The following is a 17766-nucleotide window of genomic DNA, read 5'->3' on the forward strand; positions in this document are numbered from 1 at the left end:
CCTCCAGCTGCACGGCCTCGCCGGTGGGGCTGGCTGGGCTCAGGTTGCGTCAAGCACCCCGGGAGAAAGCGCACGCACCTCCCGCTCCTGAGTTCCGAACCTCTTGTAACGCGCACAGCTCGCAACAGTCTGTCCTGCCCGTCAGCCGCTCCCGCCTCGCCGGCGTGGGACCCGCGGAGCCACCTCACACGCCCCGAGTCACCTGACAACAGAAGTGACAAATCTTGCCAATCTTTTGATGGGTCAGCCTTCTTTTCCCAAATCAGGTGTGTAGTCCTCCCCCCGGGGAAGATCTGATGTTAACTGTAGGTTTGGAAGCAGCGCGGATGAGAACCGTCACCTGCTTGCAAAGGAACCGCATCAGGCGAGGTCTCAGGAGTCTTCAGAGGAGGCAGGACCGGACCCATCCGAGGGCAGGGAGGGGCGCGCCGATTCTGCGGCTGTGGCGGTCTGAGTCTCCCTCCCCTGCGTCCGCCTCCCGGCCTGGGGTCCGGCTCCGTCCCATGAGGGCCCCAGGTTCCCAGAGAGACGCGGGGAGGTCAGCAGCCCTCCAGGTGAAGGTGCCTCTCCTTCGGGAGCACATCGACGCGACAGCCCGGAGAGGTCAGAGCCCTGGGGTGCTCTGCTCACGCTTGCTCTCCGACCATGCCTTGATCTCGAAACTCAAACAGCCTGACGGCGTCACGTGGCCTCCGTCACCCTGCGGTGCGGCCCTGAGCCCGGCCCACCGGCCCACGCCGCTGGCTCGCATCGCCCACGCACGCCCTTTGTGCCCGTCGCCGGTCCACTACGTGCCTGGGCCCCAGATGTCCCAGCACCCCGCGTGCCTGGATTCCCAGAGCACAGTCCTGTGGACCGCCCCAGAGGCCCCCGAAGGTGTGTCGTCTGCACTCACGGCAGGCGTTGTCGCTGTGGAGGTTGGAGGGAGGCATGAAGGGTGCAGGGACCTGGCCGCGGCGGTGAACTCGAGACCACAGCCCTCGCAGCTCCGCCAGGCAGGAGGGCCTGCTCCTGGCGTCCGAGACCAGCCTGCAGACTGCTGTGGCTGACGGGCCGTCGAGGCGGTGTGCGACATCCGCTGTCACACTCTTGGGGAGCGGGCGCCACGGGATAGGGAGCCCGAAGAAGAAGCCACACACCCGAGCCCAAGACCTGTCGGCTGCCAGGCCCTCGGATGAAGCGTCAGAACCGCCAGCCCCCGCTGGGCCCACGAGTCCCACAGACGCCTCCCTGGGGAACCTGGTCCTGGAGGTGTCCCTTCCGGCGAAGGACGCATTCCTAGGTGCCCGTGGGGTCCACGCATCCGACCACACCCTCCATGCAGCCGGACTCAACAAAGCACACACTGTCTTATCCACCAGCTGGACACGCAGGTTGCATTTGCTCCCAACTCTGGAGGGAAGAAAGGGCACGAAGTGGGCAGCCCCCGGGGCCATGGAGAGAAAAGCCAACAGACCCGACAACCTCTGACCACGGAAGAGCCACAGGCACACGCGGAAATGCTCCGTGCCACGCCTGCCCGAGATGATGGACAGGGCTGACCACGTAGGATGAAAACTTACATCCAGCAAAAGGAACCACAGTCAGCCCTGAACCTGCAGAAATACTCACAATATACATTGCAGAAGAATCAACAAATCTGGGGCGCCTGGGTGGCTCAGTGGGTTGAGCCTCTGCCTTCAGCTCAGGTCATGATCTCAGGGTCCTGGATCGAGTCCCACATCGGGCTCTCTGCTCAGCAGGGAGCCTGCTTCCTCCTCTCTCTGCCTGCCTCTCTGCCTACTTTTGATCTCTGCCTGTCAAATAAATAAATAAAATCTTTAAAAAAGAATCAACAGATTTAAGCCTATAAAAGTAAAAGACTCTTGTAGGGAAAGGTTCCACAGACAAGCCCACCAGGGCGAGCTGCCCTGCTCCTTGGGGCCTGCAGGAGCTCCTATATTTCTGCTCCGCCTGGGAGCCCCCCCAACTCACACTGTTGAGACCTCTCCTCGCGCCGGCCACTTTCCATGGGAGCACGGCCTCAGTGCCGAGCGGCTGCCTGCCCCGCTGTCGTCCCGAGCGTGTCCACTCCTGCCCTGATGCCCCCAGTGACACCGCCGACCTCCAGCACCGGGCCTGGCGGCTGAGCGGCGGGGCGCCCAGAGAACGCCGAGGGGCTGTGCTCTCCCGCCCCGGGCCGCCGGCCACGCCAGGCGGGCGCTCGCAAGCTCAGGCTGAGCCACCGCCCAGCGTGCTCTGTCCCCGCCGCACGTGGAAGTGCTGAGCTTCCTGAAGGGCGACGAGGAGGCTCGGCCGGGAGGGAGGGAGTGACCGCACACATGTGGACCTGGAGCCGCAGGCACCGGCCATTGGCGCACGTCCCAGCACGTCCACAGGGGCTGGGGCTGGGTTCCAGGTGGTGGTGACCCACAGCCGCCATGAGGGTCTAAGAGGGGGCACGGGTGCCAGGTGCGGTCCCTCCGACTGAGAGCCGCACCCCTGACGGTGCTGGACGCTCTGGTCGCTCCGCCTGTTTTGTCCCCGGGGCCACTCCCGTAGAGACCGGATCCACGCTGAGGAAAGAAGCGCCAGCCTGGGGCCGTCCTCTCGGGACAGGCGGCCTGGCCAGTGCCATTGCCCTACAGCTCGTGCTGGCCCCAGGTCCTGGGCCGCTCCCTGACCGCTCTGGGCCTGGTTCCTTACCTGCGCCACGGGAACGGTGGCTGCACGCCCACACGGCCATAGCAGGTCATGGGGACGGGGATGGAGCACGAGTGAGTCCCTCCGTACAGGGTTTGGAAGGAGGACTTGCGACCGGTGAATTCCACTGAGTATCTGGGAAGTGACTGAACAAAGCTGGCCCGTCCCCTCGTGTCCGTCTCTGCGCTGGGCTCTGAGTCAGCCCCGTCTGGGAGGAGGGACGTGGCCACGAGGGGGGGGCCGGAGCCCAGGAGTGGCTGACAGCCCCCGCCCCCCAGTCCAGCCCTCCTCTCTGCACCCGCTGGGCACCGCAGACCCGCAGCCCAGCCCGCCAGGGGACTCTGACAAGGCAGCGGGCCTCGAGGACAGCAACCTGACCCAGCCAATGTCCCCCTCCATGGATGAGTGCCCCAGGCCAATGTCACCCTTCGACTGTGACCCCAGGCATGCCGGGGCCTGAGTTCTGAGTCCAAACAAGGTGGGCTGGGGGCCTCAGGACAGGTCATCACAGGACGGTCGTGAATGCAGAGGGACAGACACAGGGCTCCCCCTGTCCACTTTGGACACAGCCCGGGGTCCCCGAGACCATACTCAGATTTGATAGCTCACTTCCAGGGCTGGCGGAGCTCAGGAGAGCGGATGCCATCAGGGTTACCGCTCCGCCCGCGAGCAGACCCCAGCACACGCCAGCGGGGAACAGGGAGCAGGGAGGGGGCGCAGGGCAGGGCTCCGATGGGGCCTCACCCATGTCCCACGGCCCGCTGGCCGGGGTCAGACACAGCGTCACTTTCCCGATGCGGACATGCGCGGGTCTGCTGTGCTGCTTGAAGTGCGGCCCGCCGAGCGCTGGTGTCTGGGGTCTTTGTGGGGGCTCCGAGGTCGGCTGACCCTCTGGGGACACACTGATCGAACGCTCCCCAAGGCCCCACCCTGCATCCCACTGGTAGACCAGCTGGGGTGGCCCCAAGCCCAGATAAGAAAAAGACCACCTTATCAGGCAGAACGTTCCTAGAGGCCAACCAGGGGCCAAGGGCAAGGCCGGACCTTCCCCAGGCGGCGCTAAACCGTCTCCCACACACAGGCCAGTCGAAGGACGGCGGGTCTACACAGACAGGAGGAGGCCCCGCTCAGCCGGCCAGAAGCCTGGTGATGGGCGCTCAGATCTCCTCAAGCCCACCTAACGCTCCCCCGGCCCCAGGACCCCAGGCTCACGTGCACCAACACACCCAGCAGAGCTCGCGATTCCTCCTCCAGATGCCTGTGCCTCCTGGGGGCCGCCGTGGTCAGAAAGGCGGAGCGGCAGGCTCTGGCCAGGCGCGGACGGCCCGGGGCGGGAGCCTCGCCAGCTGCCAGCAGACACGCGAGACGGGCCGCAGGACGGCTGTGTCTTCCCGCGCGGCCGCACGGCCCTGCTCCAGGCATCCTCCCGAGGACGCGGCGCGACTGCCCTGGCTCCACCCTGGAAACAGCCCCTCATCCACACAGGGGAGCGACACTCCACCGTCGTCCCCAAGACATCCCCGTGACGCCCCGGTCTCAGCGGGGTTTTGAGAGGCCTTCTGAGCAACGACGTCCTGACGGGGCGGAGGCGGCCACACAGAGGGGACCGCGGGTGGCACGGGAAGGTCCAGAGAAGGCGAGTCTGCAGACCCAGAGGGAGATCAGCAGCGGCAGGGGGCCAGTCGGGACAGCACGTGACTGCTAATGGGCACCAGCTTTCCTTCTGGGATGATCGCCGGCCTCTGTAAGTGCGAGAACTGACTCCCCGCACACGGAGAACGGAAGAGACACCTCCGAAAAGCTGATGAGGAAGACGCGGACAGGAAGCCCCAGCGTCTCGGCAACATCCCGCCCCTCGGCGGCAGCGGGAATGAGTCGGGGGCGTCAGCAGGGGCGGGACCTGCGGCCCAGCCGGTCCCAACGCCGCGCCGGACTGTCCACCCCCCAGACGCGTATGGGACCATCCCCACCAGCCAGCCCTGGAGAGACCTGCCAGGGGAGCCCTGACCTCAGGAGCCGGAGCCGCGGTGGGCGGCAGCTCGTTACGCGGCCGGAGCCGATGGATACACAGCGACCGCGGCGGGGGGAGCGCAGGGAGGGGCTGTCCCATCCTGCCGGCGCTGGCACGAGGCCCTGAGGACCGCGGCCCCCCGGCGGGCGGGAGAGCCAGGCCCAGACCACGGTGAAGCGCCCGGCTCCCCGTCCTGGGTCTGGGAGCTGACTCCTTCCCCCAACCCTGTGCTCCCCGCACCCTCCTGCCCTCCCCCCTCCAGCCCCGCTCCCGGCCAGGCCTGTGACCTCCTGCTCTGACCCCCCTACACTGGCACACTCCAGCCCATGTACTCACCCCAGTCCCGGCCCAACCCCAGTCACCAGCACAGCAGCCGTTGGGTCCCTCTGTGCCACGCACCCTCCTTGAGAAACATCGCCCTCAGCCACAGACGTGCCCGTACCCCTGGTGCCTGAACTCCTAACTGGCCACCGTCAGCCTATGCAGCTGACCCAGCGCCGGGGGTCTTCTCTTGGAAGAACTTGGAGGGCTTCACACTGAGTCGGCCTTCTGTGGGCTCTGGACATCTCCCACAGACAATGTGTACGGAGCACAGAGCCACCAGGACCCTGCAGGGCCAGTGTGCCCGCCACGGCAGCTGCCACAGCCGGAGCCGCTTCTGGGGAAGGGGCTGGGAGCGTGCGCTCTGACGTCTGGTCCCTGTGCTTGGGGAGTGGTCCCGGAGCCACCATCCCACCGACCCCTGGCCCTCCGGGCAGAAACACCAATGCAGCCCAGGAGAGAAGCGGCCACCCCAGAGGTCCCCACATCAGCTTCTGCGCAGGAGCACAGCGACTTCTCTCTGCAGACGCGGGATGCAGCGTGAGAGCTCCCACAACCTCGTTTTACAAAAACACCTGGTGGGGCGCCTGGGCGGCTCTGTCAGTGAAGCCTTTACCTTCGGCTCAGATCATGTTCCCGGGGTCCTGGGATCGAGTCCCGGGTCATGTTCTCTGCTCGGCGGGGAGCCTGCTTCTCCCTCTGCCACTCCCCCCTGCTTGTGTTCCTCTCTTGCTCGCTGACAAATAAATAAATAAAATAAATAAAATCTTCTTTAAAAAACCTGAAAACCCACGTGGTGCTGAAATTGAACAAGCGCAGAATTGGAGGCGTCCGGGGTGCCCGGGTCACCCGACTGGGCTCGGCCTCGGCCCAGCAGAGTGGGACCACACAACACGCTTCCGTTAAAGAGGGCCTGATATCTGCAGTCGTCCGAGACGTCCGACACACTGGCCCGTGTCCCACTGCGGGCAGAGCTTGGAGAAGCAGCCGCGGCGCCCGCTGTTCCGGAGCGGGGGCTCAGAGGCCGAGACACCACGGACGATGCCGCTGTGGGTGCCTCGTGGGGCCGGGTGCCGTGGCGGGGGCTGAGCAGCGGCAGGGGCGGGGGTGCTGGGGCCGCATGAAAGCCTGAAGGGGAAGGGTGTTGGCTAGTGCAAAGGCCCTGCGCAGGCTGCGGGCAGCGGCGGGTGCGGCTTCGCGGGGAGAAGCAGGGAGCAGAGGGTGACCCGGGCCGCTGTGGAGAGCCTGGAAGGACTTGGGCTTTTCTCAGGATGGCTGAGGTGGACGTGAGACCTCTCTTTCCTGCTTTTAGTAACTTCTTGGGAGTTTATAATTATTTCAAAATGAAAAGTCAAAAACCAAAACCCAATCCCAGCAGGCCTGGGGGAGGGGGGTTCTTGGTAGAAATTGACAAACTGATGTTAAAACTCATCCAGAAACACGAAGAGCGCAGAACTGCCCCAGCAACGCCGGAAGAGGAGGACGGAGGGGGACAGCTCAGCGACCTGACTTGAGGACGCCTCGATATAAAGCCACAGGAATCACAGAAAAATGTAGTTTCGGCCTAAAAGTGGACAAAACGTCCCCTGATTTCTAAGGGCGTAAAGGGGCGGCAGCGGAGAAAGCCTCGTCTCAGACGCGGGCGGGAGCCGCTGGCCGCGCTCGGGCAGGGGAGTGAGCCTCAGGCGACGTGTGTCCTTGCACGTAGGACAGTGACCCAGAACGGAGCGCAGCGGAGGCGAGGTCTGGCCCCAAACAGGAGACCTTTCCGCCGTGGGGTTAGATGAAGAGTCCTCACTGACGGCATCAAAGGATGATTATCTCTGAAGCCAGGAACGGGGTCTCGCCATTCGCCGCGACGTGGCTGGAGCTGGAGGGGGTTGTCCTAAGAGAAACGCGTCCGTCAGAGAAACACCCGTGTCCTGTGACCTTCCCCCGTGTGGAATTTAAGAAACAAAACAGAGGAGCATAGGGGACAGGAAGGACAAAGAAGATGAGATGAAACCAGAGATGGAGACGCCAGCAAACAGGCTGAGCGCGGGCCCTGGGGGTGGGGGCGGGGGCAGGGCACGGCCGGACCAGCGCAGGTGAAACACTGACCTCCACTTCTAGAACTAACGATCTTCTCTGGGTTAAGGAATTGAACTTAAATTTTTAAAAAATTAAACTTGGGGGCTCCGTGGGTGAAGCCTCTGCCTTCGGCTCAGGTCATGATCTCAGGGTCCTGGGATGGAGCCCCGCATCGGGCTCTCTGCTCAGCAGGGAGCCTGCTCCCCCCACCTCCGCTTGCCTCTCTGCCTACTTGTGATCTGTGTCTGTCAAATAAATAAATAAAATCTTAAAAACAAAAATAGAAATTTAAACTTAAAGAAATAAATGGGCCTCGAGGAGAAAGAGCATCCACAGACGAAGAAACAACGGCTCATTGTGTGTCCGATAAAGGGCTTGTATCTCAAAAGTCAACAATTAAAAAAAATAAATAAATAAAATAAATGGGCAACGATTTGAACAGACATTTCCCCCGAGAAAGCGTGCGACGGGCAGAAGGCTCCTGACAAGATACGCAGCACGGTTCGACCCCGGCGGACCTCGCAGGTGTTGGTGAGGACGTCGGTCCCCTCAGGCCGTCGGGAGAGTGTGGCGGTTTCTGTGAAGCCAAAGGCAGGACGCCCGCCTGACCCGACAGGTACACTCGCAGGGAGACCCCGAGGAGAGACAGACACGTCGTCGTGACGGTCGCCCACGGCTGCGGCTGGAGCGTCCACATGGGCGCCGAAGCACACGCCCACCGCGGGCCGTGAACCCACTCCCCTTGGCGGCCGTCCACGCGCCGGGACACGGGTCAGCGACGAGAAGGACGAGAGACCGACCCGAGAGACGCAGGTGGGTCTCGAGGCGATCAAAGCTGAGCGCGGGACGCCGTCTGCGGGGACGGAGGCGCCGGGGGAGCCCCTGGGCCCGGGGGCGAGCGCAGCCCTGTGAGGCCGTGCGTCCGAGCGAGGCGTGCCTGGTGGTCCCCGAACGTCATCCACACACGAGCGCGTGTTCGTCCCTTCTGTTCCGAGGGCTCCCCACACGGTTCCGACGGCGGAATCATGTGGCTCCGAAGCGCGTGGTGTGTTGGCGTCCCCGGACCCTGAGCCGACGCTCCGCCCGTCCTCAACACGGCCCCGTTCTGGGCCACGTCTCCGTTTGGGGCACGTGGAGGGAGGAGACGCACCGCCGCGTCCGGCAAAGCCTGCGGAGCCCCCAGCCCCTCCAGGCCTCGTGAAGGCCCGCAGCTGTGGCGGGGCCGGGCCTTGCCGTGCGACCCGCGACACCCGCGGCCCCGCAGTGGTCGTCGGCAGAGGCTCATTCACCTTCTGTCTGAAAGTGAGCTCGAGAGAGAAGGGAAGCGTGTCCAAACACCTTCGGGGGCTGGGTGGTTTACGATCCTCCACGCGTTCGTCAGCAGGAGGGAAGAGACAAGACACCCGGACTCTGAGGAAGGGAATGACTGAATGCGGTCTTCCAGGCGTGCGGGTCCACAGCACGGTCGGACGGGGTCAGAGGGCAAGCGACTTGTCCCCCCGCGATACCCCGCTCCTGAAACCAGAGTCACACCGTGCAGGAACGGGACTGGAATTAGAATTGTTGAAAGGATGAGCCGCCCTGGGACCCCACATGCCCTTCGGCCCAGCCGCGTAGAGCAGAGTGGAGGGCAGTGGGAAGGTCCTCAGAGCTCTGTGACCGCCACCACCTCCAGTATCAGACGGTTTCATCCCCCGGAAAGAAATCTACACCCGTTAGCGGTCGGTCCCCGTCTCTCCGTCCCCAGCCCCTGGTGGCCATGGCTCCGTCTCTTGTCTCCGTGGACTTGCCCGTCTGGACGTCGCCCGTGAAGAAGCCGTACGACACGCTGCCCTTTGTGGGTACCTTCTGTCACCGGTCACCTCTCAGGGTTCGTGCGCATCACCGTTCCTTTCTGCGGCGGGAGGAGCAGCCCCAGGCACTGGGGAGCGTGTGTCAGCCCGTTCCCGGCCGACGGACGTCTGCGCAGCTCCCGGCGTGGACGATGAGGTGAGCCACCATCGACATGTCCATAGGAGCGTTTTGTTTCTGTTTCTCCTGAGGAGACACCAGGGATGGGACCTTCAGGTCACCAGTAACGCCGTGCTCAGCCCTTTGAGAGACGGCCAGACTGTTCCCACCAACGGCGTGCACGGCCCCGTCTCTCCACTTCCCCACCGCGCCCTGTTGTCCATCCTGATGTGCGTGAGTCCACCCGGGGCGGTTCCGACGCGCACGGCCCGGTGGGGAGGGCTGCTGGCGCCTGTCCGTGTGCTCCTGACCACCGGGACATCCTCCCTGGGGGAACGTCTGCGCAGACACTCTGCCCATTTCTCAAGGCTGTGCTCCCAGGCGTTCTGCCTCCTCGTCACCTCTGATTGCACTGACGTCTTCCACCGATTCTGAGCGAGCCTCTGTCCATGGTGTGAGGTAGGGATCCAACCTCACTCTCGGATGTGCAGATGGCCACGGCCCCGGGACCCTCCTTTCCCTGCACTGGCCGCACCCGCCTCGGACCCTGGCAGACGGTAAAGGTCAGCGTGTGTCGCGGGTGCCCAGCCCCGCGGTCCGTCCTCACACCGACACCACAGTCCTGATAACGGTCACTTTGTGGTGAGTCTTGAAATGATCACGTCTGTCTCCCCACATCATTCTTCTTCTTCTTCTTTTTTAATTTTACTTATTTATTTGACAGAGAGAGAGGGAGAAGCAGGCTCCCCACTGAGCAGAGAGCCCGATGCGGGCTCGACCCCAGGACCCTGGGATCATGATCTGAGCTGAAGGCAGAGGCTTTACCCACTGAGCCACCCAGGCGCCCCTTCATTCTTCTTTTTCAGGCTCCTTTTGGCCACTTGGGGGTCCTGTGCAAGTCCATGTACATTTGGGATCCGCTGGCCCCTCTCCGAGGGGAAAGCACATCTGGGATTTGGGCAGACTGTGTTGAACCTGCGGATCCACGCGGGGAGTCTCGTCCCTTCCGAAGCATGAGGTCTTCCCGCTCGGGAGCACAGAGTGCCTGCCGCGGAGGACCTTCAGTTTCTCTCAGGGGACACCGGTCTTCTTAAATGGTCGGTTTTCCGTCTTTGAGGCACCCCCAATCCTCTCGTATTCTGTCCCGACCATTCCCGACTCTGTGGTTTCGTGTCTGCTTCTCTCCAGCTCCACGACTGTGCGAAAGTCCAAGTCCGTGCACACTTGAAGCCGGTCTTTCTCCCCGGCCTGGCCAGTCCAGCTTCCCCTCCAACCTTGTCCTCCCCCCGGACGCCCCCCGCCCCTTCACTGCGTCCTCCCCCTGGAACCTGGGTGCCCTTCTCCGTCTTGCGTCCGAGACTGTGAGGTCCCAGCTAACACACACGGGTGTGCACGCACGTGGGACTCGCGCAGCCTGATTCCTCTCGAACAACCTGGATCGTCTCAGCGTTACTGGTCAGTAGAGAAGGAAAGCAGAACCACTCACACTCGAGAGGGGGCCGCTGGGCATAAAACACCAAGCAGGAGAGAGAACCATCAGCGTTGATGAGGTTGTGGAGAAATCAGAACCTTAAGCCTTGATGATGGGACGTAAAATGGTTCAGCCGCTGCGGAAGCCAGGACGGGGTCTCCTCAAAAAAACTGGACATAGAATAACCACGTGTCCGTGGGGCATTGATCTAAAAGGACGTCTGTGTGTCTTGACGCTCTGTCTATCCACGTTCACAGCTGCGTCGCTCCCGCGAGCCAAGAGCCGACGTGCGTCTGGATGTGCGTCTGGTGGGCGGACGCCGCGCGGTGCGTGCCTGTGGGACGGCACAGCCCACGGGAGGCCTAACCCCGCGACCACGGGGGTGGACCCTGACGACGTCACCCCAAGGACATGGCCGGTCACGGGAAGACACACGCTGCGGGATCCCACTCAACAGCCGCATCGACAGAAACAGAATGTTGACGGCGGCGGCCAGGGGCCGGGGCTGCGGGGGCGACGGGCAGTGGTTTCATGGACCGAGCTGCGGACTGCAGGGGAAGCTCTGGAGATCCGCTTGTCCGCTCTGTGGGTTTTACCCACAGCGGAAGTAAGAGTGAGTGAAGAGACCAGCCGGCAGCGGGACTGGGCTCCATCCCTGACCCGCCCGCTCCCCAGCCCTTGGGTGCTCAGTGACCTACGCAGCGCCACGGCCACAAAGGAGCAGATGAGGTAGCGACCCCTTTCCTGAGTCTCTCCAACCCAGCCGTCCGGGGACGTCTCCGTGGGTCTGCGGACCCTGGTGCTGGCGTGGCCCGCCGATGGCGGGGGTGGGGTCGGCTGTGTCCCCACAGGCCACGCGCACTCTGGCCTCAGGACTGCCCGCGGGGTGCTCCCACGCGCCAGCCCCGATGGGCTCATGTCCTAGAAATGCCAGCGGACACGGGGGGCTCTCCCCGGAGCCTCGCCTGCCCCCATGTCCTGGCGTCCTCCTGCCCAGTGCCCGCCCCACCCGCGCCCGCCGTGGGTCTGGTTCTGAGGGAGTCAAAGGGCTGTGGCACCGGCGCCTAAACCAGCAGGTGTCAGGCGCTCCCGGAAGGTGTCGGCTCTCGCTGCGCCGGGGGCTCCCCACGGTGGCCAACAGCCAGAGGTTCCGTGGCCACGAGGTACCCTTCTCCCTGTGCCAAGGGCGTGATCCCAGCACGGGTCCCACCGGGTGACAGTGGAGGTGAGGCAGGCTGTTGCTCCCGGCCGGAGGCTCTGGGAGACCCCGGACCCATCTCTCTGTCCCGCTGGAGGCTCTGGGCTCTCCTCCGTCTTCCTGGCCCGCCGTCGCGTCCGCCTCACCGCACGCAGGAGACATTTCTCTAAGGCTTTGCGAGACCCCACGGGGTCACTGCGCGGCCCAGGACCTCCTCCTCAGCGTCCCCGACCCACGGTTCCGGGTTCTTCACCCGTCCCCACGGTCCCCACAAGGCTGCTCCCGGCCGGGCTCCGGGAGTGTGGAGCGCGGAGTGACCCGCCGCGCTGTCTCCTTCGCTGCTCCCTGGAGAAGTCCTGGCGCTCGTCTTCCCCGGCGCTTCTGTGGGACGTTTGTCGTCTCCTTGCTGGATCGTGAAAGGCCCCGAGGACGGCTGTGCAGACTTTCCGTCCCCTTTCCTGCGGGCGGTCAGCCCTCGCGCCGTCCTCACGCTCTCCTGAGTGACGGCCTTCAAAGCCTCCGTCCCCTGCTCCTCGGGAGCTCTGCCCGCCGTCTCGTGCCCTGTGAGCAGGACTTTCCTGCTGTCCTGGGCACGCACCACACAGGGGCCTGGGGTGCACCCTCTCCGGGCGATGAGCCTGGGGACCCTGTCCTGCTCAGGACCCTGAACAGCACTGCCTTCCCCCGACCCTGCTTCCAGGCCGCAGCGCTGCTCCCTGCGGCTCCCTTCCTGCTGGTGACCGTCCAGCCGGCCCTCAAAGCCGTCACTCCCGCCCCAAGCCTGTCCCTCCCTCCAGTGCAGCTGGACAGACGGCCGCAGGAGGAAGAGGGGGTGGCTGGTCCCTCTGCCTGTTCCCTACACCAGGGCCTCTGCCAAAAGGAAGGCCTTTGCTTGCTGCCCTGTGGGCCTCTCCTGACCGCGCCTGCCGGCCACTGCGCCATGATGGCTCTTGGGGGACACATTTGAGTTCCTTGGAGCCCCTACCCCAGGCATCACTGACTCAGCTCTCCATTCTCTCTGGCCCCTGGCCACTGGGACGCAGGGTCCTCCCCCAAAGTCCTGCCCCTTCAGGCTACGCGTCCGTCCATGAGGCCTGCCCACCCCCACCCCATCATCACGCTGTGGGTGTCAGCAGGGCTACTGCTGCCCGCCCTGCTCCCCCGGCCTGTGGCCCAGCCGCTCCCCGGTGCCCCACCTGACCCCACAACGTGGGTTCACCCCCGTGCCCTCTCCCTGTCCCCCGCCTCAGGGCTGTGCATCTGGCCTGTGAGGTCTGCAGCCAGGTCCCAGAGGGTGGGCTCCCCTCCAGATGCCCCCCCCCCAGCACAGGGCCCAGCAGGGACGACCGCCTCCTCTCCCTGCTCCCCACGGCTCCCCACAGGGGCCTGTCGGGGTCGGCGGGGCAGGGGCCCTGTGTCTGGAGGCCCGCGGCCTCTCTGCAGGCGCGCAGGACAGGCGGCCGGAGAGAAGAGCTCTCCGGCTGCTTCTCCGGCGCCGTGGCTGCGGTCTCGGGCTCGTCCCAATGCTCCGTCCCCTTCGGCTGTCTGTCCTTGTGGGGACATCTCCCTTCCGCCCCCCGCCCAAGTGTGTCCCGTCCACACTGGCAGCAGCCGGGGCCTGGCGGCGGCCCTCCGCTCCCTGCAGGACCCAGCGTGGCCGAGTCAGAGAGTGACCACAGCCACCCCACTTGGCTTTCCCGGGTCCCGGACCCCGAGAAATGCCAGGAGATGAACAAGGTTCACCATTCCAACCCCTGCGTGGGGGGTCACGTGTCACCCCACAGCAGGTAGCCAGTGCTGGCGCTCATGACCAGTCTGAGGGTCCCGTGTGCCCGTGGAGTGGCTGCCGGCCCCGGGCCTCGGCGGGCGGCCGGTCCCGCTCACCAGATGCGTCGCGCCAGCCTCAGTAGGTGACGCGGGGAGCAGACCCGGCTCCACAAGCCCCTGCCCCGCCGACGCCCCTCCCTGTGCTCCTTCACCCACCGCAGCCCCCGCCCGCAAGGAGCTGCCGGCCGGCTGACGACACCCACCGCAAAGCCCCTTTTCCTTTATCTATCAGCCTCGCTCGGCGCCTGATCCCGAGAACGCCCCCACCGCAAGCGCCCGAGAGCGTCTACGGCCGAGCGGCTCCCGTGGACTCGGGCGGTGGGTCCGGGTCACTGCTGCCCCATCCGCTCCTTGCGCTCCGGGAGCTCCTGGGGCCCCCGCGCACACTCCAGCTCCGCCGCGAGATCCGTCTCTCTTCCCTTGTGATCCTGGCTGCGGCGCTGACCCCCCGCTCCTGCTGTCCTCGGCCGGACTGCTAGGATATCGTGTTTTCACCCCAGAAAGTCACTTTGTGCCACCCTTGGCCGCCTCTGACGCTCTGTCCCTGAGAACCAGCTCTGGGGCCGTGCTCTCCTGTGCCTCTGTCTCGGGGGGCAGGGGCTGGGGGTCCCGACCGAGCCACTTGCTGGCCACAGGGCCAGGCGGCTGTTGCTGGCCTCCTGGCTCCTGGGCCCCGGCATCCAGAGACCTGCGGGTGTGGAGGGCACAGCCGCCTCCCCACTCCCCCCGCCAGCACTAGAGGGCATCCAGAAGGGCACGGGGAGCCCAGGGCTGGGAGGCGAGGCTGTCCCCCCTGCAGGGACACACTCCCACACTCGCTCCTGACCCAACCCAGTCTCCTGACCCGGTCCAGAGGCCTGGCAGCCGCGCCGGCCCCCTTGCCGGTCTCAAGCCCCTCTGAATGGCCTCTGTGGACAGGGGAGGGGCCAGCCAGGCAGGGTCTTGGGACGGCCGGAGTCGGGCCACCACGAGGCCACCACCACCCACCTGTAGCCCGGCCCGCAGGGGTTAATGGGCCCAGCCGCCCCAGGGACACGTGCGGAACCCCAGCCCCCGCCCGACTCCCCAGGGCTGGTTTCTTCGGAGACTCGGCTGTCAGAGCTGTCTCCAGGCAGAGCCAGCTGGTGCGGTCCCCGGGGCCGAGTGCCAAGGACGCCGCCGGCAGCACCAGGGCGGCGGGCCCAGGAGGTGCTGGTTCTGGTCTGAAAGCTACTCACCGCCCAGAGTAGGTCTCCTGCCAGGGCCCTGGTTCAGCCCGCTGGGGTGAGACGTGCCCCTCAGTGCAGGCCCTGCTCCCTGCTCAGACCCCGTGGGGACGGGAGGACTGTCGGGCCCAGAGGAAGCAGCATCAGCACGGGAGGCCAGCAAAGATGCCGGCTCTGCCCACGCCACAGACCCACATCCGTGGCCGCGGTGGATAGCCCACCCTCCAGCCAGTGGGGGCAGTGGGGCTCTCGGGGTCCCCTGCCCTCCGAGAGAGAGCCTGCCACCCGCAGCCGCCCCAGCTGCACAGCCTAGCCAGGCACCACCTGGGCCCTCACGCCGACCCCACCCCAGTGTGCACCGGAAGCCCCTTCCCTCCAGAGGCCTCCTGAGTCCTACCGCTGTGTCCTCTGCACCGCACAATGTCTGGATCCTAGGTGCAAATGAGGGAATACAAGACTCTGCTGGGCCCGTGCAACCTCCCCTGCCCCTGGCTGGGACCAAGTCCAAAGGCCCTGGCTGGGTCGTCAACTCAGGGTGGGTCATGTCCCCCGTGCCCGTGCCTCTGAGCCTTGTGCCCCAAAGTCCACTGTCCACCAGGTCTGGGAAGGACCAGACCTCTCCTTAGTGACCGGCACCCCCAGAGACGGTGGAGGGCTTCCGCAGTCGAGCTCTCGGGCAAAGCCTCATGCCTCTCCACCTGGCTGTCCCAGAGCCGGCAGCCGGGAGGAGCAGAGCTCAGCAGGCTCAAGGGAAAGGCAGCAGCACGGGGCACCCGGTGGCCAGGAGGGCCCCACTGGTCCTGCACTCCACCTCCTTCCAAGCGGCTGGGCCTTCCAGCGGCAGGATGGCTGACAGGGCCCACGGCTTCTTCCTGCTCAGCCGGAGGAGTCCCAGCACTGGGCTCCCACCCCGGGCCGGTAACAGCAGGTGCCAGCGTCCGGGGCATCCAGAGTGTGTTTCCTCTCTGCGCACCTCCTAACAGCGGCTACCCCTCTGGGGGCTGAGCACCTGCCCAGCTTCCCCCACTCAAGAGAGCACAAGGTACAGGCCAGGGCAAGACAGGCGGCCCGAGGGTCTTGGCCTCAGTTCTTGGCCTCACTCTAAGCAGAGAGTGAGGCTGCCCGGGTAAGTGGCGTCCTGGGGTGTAGCCGTGGCTCTGGGGTCCGCAGGGTGGGTGCGGGCCACATTCCCGGCCACGTTTCCAGCCACACCAAGAACAGGCCTGGAGAGAGGTGCGGAGCCCTGCTGGGCATCAGGTCACCCAGCCAGGCCCAGCGGGGAAGGGCCTGGGGTAGGGGCGCTCAGGACCCCGGCAGCGGGCTCAGGAGGGCTGGTGCACGCCCGCGGCACAGATGTGTCTGCGCGACCACTCACTCCTGTGACCGCCGCCTCCCCTGGGCCCGCAGCGTCCCGTGAGCCCCCGAGGCCCCGAGTCCAGCCCGCCCCTCAAGGTTCTGGGGTCCTCCTGCATCTCCATCTCCTCCGACTGGGCTCTAAGCAGGCTCAGAACAGCCCGCCCGGCCTTCTGCCTCCCGCCCTGCGGCTGACCCTCTTCCCACCGTCGGTGTCTCCGGACTGCATCCCGGGGCCTGGGCCTGTGCTCGGGTTTACGAGCTCTGCCCGCTGCAGGGCTCAGGCGGCCGTCCGCATCTTCGTCAGGGACGGCGTCACTCTGGAAGCCCACATGTTGTCTCAGATCTCCTCGGCGTTTCTCTTTTTTCTTTTCTTTTAATGCTGAGAGGGCATTTGTTTCGCTGTGTTCCCAGGAGTCTGGCCCCTAAGCTCAAATACCAACAAGGAGCCTTGGCCCTCCTGGCTGTGGCCGCTAGAGCAGTGGAGCCCGGGGACCAGAGCCAGAAACCGCCAAGAGCAGCAAAAGGGTAGGAGACGGGAAGCGGGCACACACCCCGATCCCAGAGGCGCCACGGCCGGGGTCCCACCACCAGGCTGAAGGGGGGCCCAGCTGGCGTGCGCACCGGTGGGAGACGGGGAGGTCCAGTCCGCCCCAGTGCCCGCTGACCCGTCGGGGGAGGGGCCCAGGCCTTGCCGGCTTGTGAGGCCAGGTGGCCCGGGGAGAGCCAACACCGTCAGTCTGCGTGCCTCCTACGGGGAGGGTTTCCAAACTTCGGCACCGGTGCCTGCTTCCCTGGCCGCCGGCCCCTCCAAGGCTGGTGTGGAAGGCTCTGTGCGTCAGGAGCCAGGCCAGCGGCAGCCAGCTAGGGGCTGAGGCGGGGGGCTAGGTCCCGGCCCAGGCTCCAGTCTTGGCACAAGTGCCCATGGTCCTGCCCTGACAGCAGGGAGGGCAGGGACAGGTCCAGCAGCCACAGCCCGTCTCCCGGCGCAGCACGGCTAGCGCCCCGTGGAGACCGCGGACACAGCGCAGGCTGGGGGGCTGGCGGCAGGCTCTGCCCGCAGCAAAGCACGGCCCACTGGGGACGGGGAAGGTGCCGCTCAGCGGGCAGGTGGCTGGCTGTAGATGCGCCCCAGCTCCCTCCAGGAGCCATCTGGGGCCACGGGGTAGTGTTGGGACCCAGCACCTCGGTGGAGGGTGGTCCACTCGTGGCCCTGCTGGCACACACGGCGATACTGGCTGCTTCCCTTCAACACTCCGCCCGCAGGCCCAGGCCGTGCTTTGTTCCTTTCTTGACCGCGGGAGCACGTGTGGCTCCTGCCTGGGCCGACCCCTGACTACACCTGACGCGCCGGGCGGCTCCTTCTAATGGCTCTGCTCGCTGTGCCGGGCGCCCGGGCGTAGTCTGCTCCGTGGGCTCCCTGACCTTGAAATGTAACTTCCGATGCATTTAGAGATCTAGAACAAAACCACTCGCACTGACGTCGACCAGGCACCGAGGGGCCTGAGGTCCATGTCTGCAGGGGTCGGGCCAGAACCAGGCCTCCTCCGAGGCAGACGTGCCACCGGCTCATCCCACCCGAGCCGTGCGGGACGAGCCCCTGGAGGTGAGCGGGATGAGGGCTTGCCACTGCCCTGTCCCCGTCCGGAGAGCAGGATCTCCTGCAGAGCTGGCCTCG

General features: G+C 65.5%; 1 protein-coding gene across 1 annotated transcript; it reads right to left on the reverse strand.

The window, feature by feature from the left end:
• Positions 1–2859: 2859 nt before the first annotated feature.
• Positions 2860–4962, reverse strand: LOC131835403 (uncharacterized). The gene is made up of 2 exons (XM_059179720.1): positions 3909–4962; positions 2860–3784 (listed from the first exon to the last, which is right to left on the reverse strand). The coding sequence occupies exons 1-2, from the start codon at positions 4790–4792 to the stop codon at positions 3742–3744; spliced, it is 927 nt and encodes a 308-aa protein (XP_059035703.1). The 5' UTR covers positions 4793–4962; the 3' UTR covers positions 2860–3741.
• Positions 4963–17766: the final 12804 nt, after the last annotated feature.

Source organism: Mustela lutreola, chromosome 7, assembly GCF_030435805.1.
Source record: "Mustela lutreola isolate mMusLut2 chromosome 7, mMusLut2.pri, whole genome shotgun sequence".
Classification (NCBI taxonomy): domain Eukaryota; kingdom Metazoa; phylum Chordata; class Mammalia; order Carnivora; family Mustelidae; genus Mustela; species Mustela lutreola.